Source organism: Lynx rufus, unplaced genomic scaffold (assembly GCF_022079265.1).
Source record: "Lynx rufus isolate CCGP_SWC_20201006 ecotype Redwood Valley unplaced genomic scaffold, mLynRuf1.p SCAF_2, whole genome shotgun sequence".
Lineage (NCBI taxonomy): Eukaryota > Metazoa > Chordata > Mammalia > Carnivora > Felidae > Lynx > Lynx rufus.
In genome coordinates, this window is record NW_025814834.1 from 128,894,999 (window position 1) to 128,901,965 (window position 6,967).

Here is a 6,967-nt window from a genome sequence, read left to right on the forward strand (position 1 = left end):
AGTGGACTGCCCAACCCCCAAGAGCCCCTGAACCACAACACAGAGTACTTACTACAAGCTCCCAAGAGGCATTCCATGAATGCTGAATGAAATAGGAACCCAGACACAGAAGAGCCTCTCTCTTTTTGTAGAGACCCCACGCAGAGGCACAGAAGTATATGAAGTAGAGATACAAATGAACAAGAATCCTTAGGACCCTACATGCCCCCTTTCTGGGCACCACACACACATCCCCATTAACCAAGCTGGCCCAATGCACAACAGAAAATGGGACTCGCATATCACAAAACACAGTGGGGCCTGAATCAAACGGCCAGGAGTGAAGAAGACAAGATGTGTCAGGGGTGAGTAAGGCTTTACTGGGGATCAGGCTGGGCTGGGCAGGGACACCCTGGGGGAACCAGGAGTACACATCAGGCCATATTGGGCTTCAGGGCAGTGCCGGGGAGCTCGGGGCTGAGCACTACAGACCAGGAGCCAGTCAGGCTCCTGAAAGTAGAGCAACCACCGAGGGAAGAACAGTCTGGCTGGCTCTAGCACAGGAGGGCTGACATTGGTGGGGAAGGGAATGTGCCAAAGTGGAGAGCCGGTGTCAAAGGGCCTGGATGAAAACGGAACAGGGAGAGGGAAAAGGGGGGCGCCAATAAGGTATTTCATGGGGACAGAGGAATGTAACAAAGGACAAGGAAGCAAGCAAGCTGTTCGGGGAGACAGGGCAGCCACAGCTCTGGCTCTTCCCTCCCATCGCCTCCCGCGCAGGCCTACTTGTTGCCCCAGAAGGCGATCTTTAGAAACAGAGGGCCTGGGAGGAAGCGGCTGGACTTCATGTAGGCAGAGATCTTCTTCAGGCCCTGTGGGTGGAAAAAGAAGGCCCACCATCAGGATCTGCTGCCCCGCCGGGGCTCAAGCAGTCCTACTGAGGCACATCAAGTATGGCACCAGTCCTGGTGAGGTCCAGTGTCAAGACATAAAACAGTCTTCCTGTCATCCACAACTGGCCTAACTTACATCTTCCAGCTACCTGTGACCACTGTGACAAATAAGAGCACATCTGGAGACTCTACCCTGTGCTGGGGGCTGTACTTCCACCGGAGATGACGACACAGGTGTAGAACCTCCACTAACCACCCACACGAGAGGTCCTACTCTCTCCGTTCATCAGAAGGCAAGCTGACAGACACACAAAGGGCTCCAGGGCCTCCTCAGGCTCCCAGGGCGAGTAGGGGGGAGGGGCTCGAGTGCAGCTGCTCTCTTTCCGGGTCTGTGCTCTTTCTGCCGCCCCCCTCCTCCCCACCCAACCCTCTCAGGAGGCCCTGTCCCTCTCTGTCTTACAAACACCCTCCTTTTGCCAAGGGAGGCTCCCGGCTTCCCAGGGTTTGCCACACAGGGAACCCCAGTACAAAGGAGGGATCAGAATGAGCCCGGGCAGCTGGCACCAGAGGCCAGACCTCACCCAGTGACTCAGCAAAACCTGCACGAAAGGGAGAGGCTAGGGAGCGTGACAGTCAGGCCAAGCCAGACCCTGATTACCCTCTCTGAAAGGAAAAAGTCCAACTGCTTGGCCTGGTACCTGAGCCCAATGTCATGGGAACCAACTACCTCCTCTCAGTTCCTGCTGCAGCCATTGGGCAGATGGCACTCGGGGATGTCTGAGCACCATCTTCCCAAGACATGGAGGGCCCAGTGAGTTCTAAAGGACTCAAACATCCTGGGACTGCCTGTACCGAGCAGGCCACACACGGCAGCCCACAGCTGTCTTTGTCCTTCCTGCCAGCCGGTCCCAGGAGCTCTGGCATAATCCCCAAGCCCAGTCACCCGGGCCCAGAACCAGGGCTGATACAAACCAGCTGAGAAAGCAGATCTCTCGATGGGGACTGGGAAAGGGAAACAGACTGCGGGCTGAAAATCCTGCTGGACGAGTGCCCCAAATCCCCACATCTCTCATAAAGCAGACTCTGTGCCCTCCAGCGAGTGACGAAGGGTGACCGGTGACGTCAGATGAGGCCCAGGCTGTGCACCCCCAGCCTCCACTTGGTAGCACCCACACCACACGGCTCGGTGTTCCTGTGGTCCTCGCCTGCACTGAGTCCCAGGACGCTGGCTGCGGGACCCTTGCTTCCCCACTGTGCCTGACACAGTGCCTCGCGCACAGCACAAGATCAGGTCAGCAAAGAGGACTTACAATGAATGGACCCTCCCATCTCTGACACAGAATCTTCGGTAATTGGAATGAGGAAGGAAAGGGACACACGGAGGTAAGGGAAGAAGAGTGCCCCGCCACAGAAGACTCAAGATGAGCTCCTTCCGCAGGGGCCCCCACTTATGTCCTCACCTCCCAGTACCAGCTACACACCTGGGGTCTCAGCGCAGCCCCACGCGGGGATCAGGTTGCTGCGAAGCTGCCCGGAGGCGCAGAGTAAATGTTGTCTGTGTCCTTCTCATGCAGTATCAGCCCTCCCCCGTCTCCACTCCACTAACGCCAGCGACACGCACACTCCTGAACATCGGCTGCATTCACGTGGTCCCGAGCGTGTGACCCGGACAAGTAAAGGTCCAGAAGCGTACCTTCTGGTGCAGGAAAGGGAGAGACACTCACTGCAGCCCATAGCAACCAGCCACTGCCTGGGAGCCCAGGACAGCCTGCACTGCCTCTGTGACCTTCAGCAAAATGACTTCTCCTTTCTGCCTCGTTGCTCTAATCTGTAACGTGGAGGTGACAGCGCTGCCACCATGCAGGAGTGTCGTAAAGATTAAATTTCCCACGATATAGGTAAGATGTGAGCACAGTCCGGCATAAAGCAAATCCTCCACACATCTAGCCATTGTTTCTTTTAGTTTAAGACTAGGAAAGGATCAGAGAAAAGACAGAAGACAAATGACAAATAACTAGTAGGGAGGATAAGGGAATCACCTCAAAGCGGGCCACGAACTCTTTCAGGTTGGGGAATGCGTCCAGAGACTTGGGCTCAAATATGCAGTGTAGGTCAAGGATGTCATAAGCCAGGAAATCCAAACAGGTGATCTAAGACGGGCAAAGAACAAATGAGCACCTAACTCTGAAGCTGGGAGAAATGACAACCCCCATCCCCCAAAGCATTCCCCTTACCTTCTCCCCTGCAAACCAAGGCCTCTTCCCCAGAAACTGTGAGTACAGCTTCATCTCGCCTGGGACGGACTCCAGATACGCAGGCTTCAGTCTCTTCTGAGGCACAGAGGAGCCATCACCACCCTCAGGCACAGACTCTCTGGGCAGATATGCAGGGCTCCCCTGGGTTGTGCATGATCCCCAGTGCCCCCACTGGAGCTGGGCCATTGTCCAGCCTATGAATTCTCCAATCTGTGTTCAGCAGACTCCTACTGGGCACCACCTCCCATCTGGGAGAGGCAGAGGGAAGGCAGAGAACAACACCTCACTGTTCCTGAATTTGTCACCACTCATCTTCAAACGCCACCCGCCCCCCGGTCCAACCCAGGAGTGCTGTGAGAGCCTGGCAGAGCTCTGGACTCAGGCATCAGGAAGAAGCAAAGAAGACACAACTGAAACGGCCTAGTGGAAAGGTATTCTATAGTCTACCTTGTGGGTGATAGATAGGAGCAGCACTTGAGCAGTTTCTGGAAAGATGTAGAATTTGTGAGATTGAGAGAAAGAAGAGAGAGGTACAAAGCCCTGTGGCTGCCCCTGAGCTGCCTGCTGCACAAAGATGCTCAGACTTGGGGGTGTCAGGAGACAGTGTGAGCTAACAAGGCAAACACACTGTCTAGGTACTAAATTTCCAACTTGGGGACTGGACTCTATCTTAAGGTTAGCAAGAACTGAGTCAGAGTTTTCATCTAATGCACTGAGTTAAGAAGGCCACTTTGACGACAGTATAGGGACTGGCTTGGGGATCAGAAGCTCCACGGGGCTCAAATGTCAAGTAGAGGGATCGCAAAAGTCCTGTCAAAATCCGGCCCAGCCCAGCCTGGTCCAGGGAAGGGACTTACAAAATCAGGGCTGTAGCAGACCCTGGTGAGCTGATTAGAGGCGTCCGTAGCTTGGTTCTCCAAAATATCCACATGTATCATCTCCTCTTCTGTCTCCCCACCTTCAGTCCACACTAAAGGAAACTCACTGTCACCATTTCACCCCAGGCAAGCCCAGGGGCATGGCCACCTCTTCCCCGCATCCCGTCCCCAGCCCCACTTACACAGGTTGTGTTTGCGGGCAATGTAGCAAAGGATGATATTGTGAGCCCCATCAATTAAGTAGGGCAGCTGCAAGGGCAATAGGGGCAGGTGGGTAGGCCATGGGCCCCTGCACCCCCTCCCTTGAACAAGGGCACTCTCAGTGCCTGGCTCATGGTAGGCACTAAATCAGCATATTGCAAATGATTGACCGGGCTGGTACCTAGAGCATGGCGGAGAACCAGGAAGCTGAGAGCCTGAGAAGAAGGCAGCAAATCCTGAAACCTCTGAGCTGGGAAAGCAGATGGCAGAGACCCCCACCTCCTCACTTGTCCCCACATCACTCTCACCCCTGTACCTACATTGGGAAAGTCCAGGCCCAGCTTGAATTTTTCATCCAGCCACTGGCTTCTGTCATAGTCCAGAGCTGTGGTGGAGAACAGGGAGTGAAACAGACTCCCCAGACCCCACCTCCTTTGGTGACTGGGGGGTGGGGGTGGGGATGAGGAGTCAGTGGCAAAGCCTCCCAAACAGGTGGATCTGGAATCTGGACTACTAAGTCTCACATTCCATGTTTGGGGACAAAGAACGCTTATAAGACTCTGGAACCCGAAGCAGCATCCTACAAAACACTTAGGTAAGTCCTAAGGGGAATCCACCCGATTACTGATTCAGGGGCTCCAGCACCCTCCTCTTCTGTCCTGCCTTGGAAGGCCAAGCTGCTGCACGGCTCAGAGGAATTAGGGAAGGGTAGGCCCTGCTCCAGCTGGGGCGAGTGGCAGGGGTGAGCAGCACATGGCCAGGGCATGGGGGGCTTGGTCACTAGTCAGGAGGAGCCGGGCACAAGTCAGAACTCGACGGGATGCCATTACCATCCCCCATCGTGTACTTCTTTCCCTCATAGTGTGAGTCTGTGTAGGCCAGGAGCAGGCGGATGGCGTGAGCCCACTGGGAGGGAAACCCGAGGGAAGACATCAGAGAAGTCCTGACATCCTGCTTTTCTCTGCTGCGATAATCTCATTCAGCTCCCAGAGCCGCCACCCGCGCGCGACACACACACACACACACACACACACACACACACACACAGGGACTCAGACACACGCCCACTTGAGAAGGACGGGTAATGGCTGAAATGCAGCCGGCCAGGAGTTGGAACCTTCTGGGAGTAATGGCAGCTGGCCCCATTTTCTGCCCTCGCGCCCCTCCTCTCCCCACCCCTACCCCCAGCCCGGTGCCCCCTCGCTCACCCCATGGATGTCCCAGTAACCTAAGATCATGGTGGCTGTCAGCGTTTCGTGGTCTTAGGATAAGGCCCAAGCCGAACTGAGCTAGAAGTTGACCCGCGTGCATGCGGGGCCGGGGCGGGGCCTGACTGCGCCCCTAGGCCCGGCCTGTGCTCCGCCCCGCCCCCCTTCTACCTCCTTCCGCTCCCAAAGGAGGCGACAGCGACCGGAGGCCAGGCCAGCTGCAAGAGGACCTAGTGCGTTGTCCTCCAGTCGCCGGGGTGCAGTAGTCTCGTCCGAGACTGAAGGCCACCGGCCTAGGGCGCCCCGGTTCCCCACAGCCCCGCGGCTCCCGGCCCCATCCAGAGCTCTGTCTCTAGTTCTGGGAGCTGGCAGGGCACCCGGAGACTAGTCCGGATCGCAGAGCTCACTCCTCTCCCTCTTTCCCGGTAGGCATCGCTTGGCTTCGGCCCTCGGCTGCTCTGGGATCCTCTATCTAGTTAAGGCCAAAGAGCAGTATCCCTCATCCGGAGTTTGCTACAGCAGCACCTGTCCCGGGAGGCCCAGGAGGCCCAGGATTCGGGCCTGTCTGAAAACTTCTCCCTGGACATGTCTTGGAGGACAGACTATCAGTGATGGAACTACCACCCAGGACAAGGGGCAAAGAATAGGAAATGTGGTCTCAGTGTTTCCCAAGGGCCCATCCCTTCAGTCACGTGGCTGGGACTCAGGCTCAAGTGGAAATGAATCAATTACCCTTATGTCTGAAGTTGTGAATCTGAATCCAGAACCAGTCCCGGCAAAGGGCAGGGTTATGAGGTGCAGCCCCAGAGATGTCCTGCCAGCCAGCTAGATGTCCCTCACGTGGACAGCACAGTGACAGGGATTGTGCTGGTCACAGAATGTGAGTGAAGGGGGAAGGGAAGGCACCTGTCCTGCCTCAGAGGGCAGCCAGAGGGGGTGGTCAGCATGAGGGTGGAGGACGCCCCACAGGACCACACTCAGGCTGGCCCTGCACACCCGGGGCTGCCTAGGTCCATGCATTCCAGCCCCGGCCCTAGCTGTGACCCATGTGTGCTTTTCGTATGTCATGGCGGCCCAGGTGGCCTTGAAGTCCTTCTGTGATCTGTGACATGTGGCACAACCTCCACAGCAACAATATCCTAGCTGCTGACATTGCTCTTTGAAGGTAGAGGACTCTTTCAGAACTAGGCGAGTAGGACAGAGCTTGGCCTGAGGCTCACTCTCCTTTGTATAAACAAGGTTTCATGGAGAAGTGACAACAGAAGAAAGGAACCTTATAACACAAATGGGTTACAAGTGAAAGCACAGGTTGGTGCACTACAGAAAAATAAGCTTAAAATGAACACTTTGTTAATTGTCCACAGTGTGACCCCAGTATTCAGTAAGGATTTCAAAGTACCAAGATCGAGTGTGGAGCGGGGAATGAGGAGGACACAGAGGCAACACCGAATTCCTATTAAATTACCGAAGTCAGAGGCCTGCCCATCTCCACTAACTTGAGGAGCTGGGAGAGAGTGTCGCCCGAGGCAGGAAGAGCTCAGCCTCTGTTGCAC

General features: G+C 55.7%; 1 protein-coding gene across 2 annotated transcripts; it reads right to left on the reverse strand.

Moving 5' to 3' along the window:
* Window positions 1–761: 761 nt before the first annotated feature.
* LOC124515940 (glutathione S-transferase Mu 4-like) lies at window positions 762–5,444 on the reverse strand. 2 transcript variants are annotated; one of them, XM_047085019.1, is made up of 8 exons: window positions 5,415–5,444; window positions 5,037–5,112; window positions 4,527–4,591; window positions 4,188–4,254; window positions 3,985–4,085; window positions 3,107–3,202; window positions 2,912–3,022; window positions 762–851 (listed from the first exon to the last, which is right to left on the reverse strand). In XM_047085019.1, exons 1-8 carry the CDS (start codon window positions 5,442–5,444, stop codon window positions 762–764), a joined length of 636 nt encoding a protein of 211 aa, XP_046940975.1. The 2 variants fall into 2 exon arrangements, with proteins under 2 accessions (XP_046940975.1, XP_046940976.1); XM_047085020.1 differs by lacking the exon at window positions 2,912–3,022.
* Between the last annotated feature and the right edge of the window lie 1,523 nt (window positions 5,445–6,967).

Excerpts from the sequence above, each read along its gene's own strand:
- LOC124515940 (XM_047085019.1), bottom strand. The coding sequence starts at position 5,444 with ATGATCTTAGGTTACTGGGACATCCATGGG. Across the intron at positions 4,255-4,526 it reads TGGGCCTGGACTTTCCCAAT|CTGCCCTACTTAATTGATGG; the intron begins GTAGGTACAGGG and ends TTGCCCTTGCAG. Across the intron at positions 4,086-4,187 it reads TGCCCGCAAACACAACCTGT|GTGGGGAGACAGAAGAGGAG; the intron begins GTAAGTGGGGCT and ends TGTGGACTGAAG.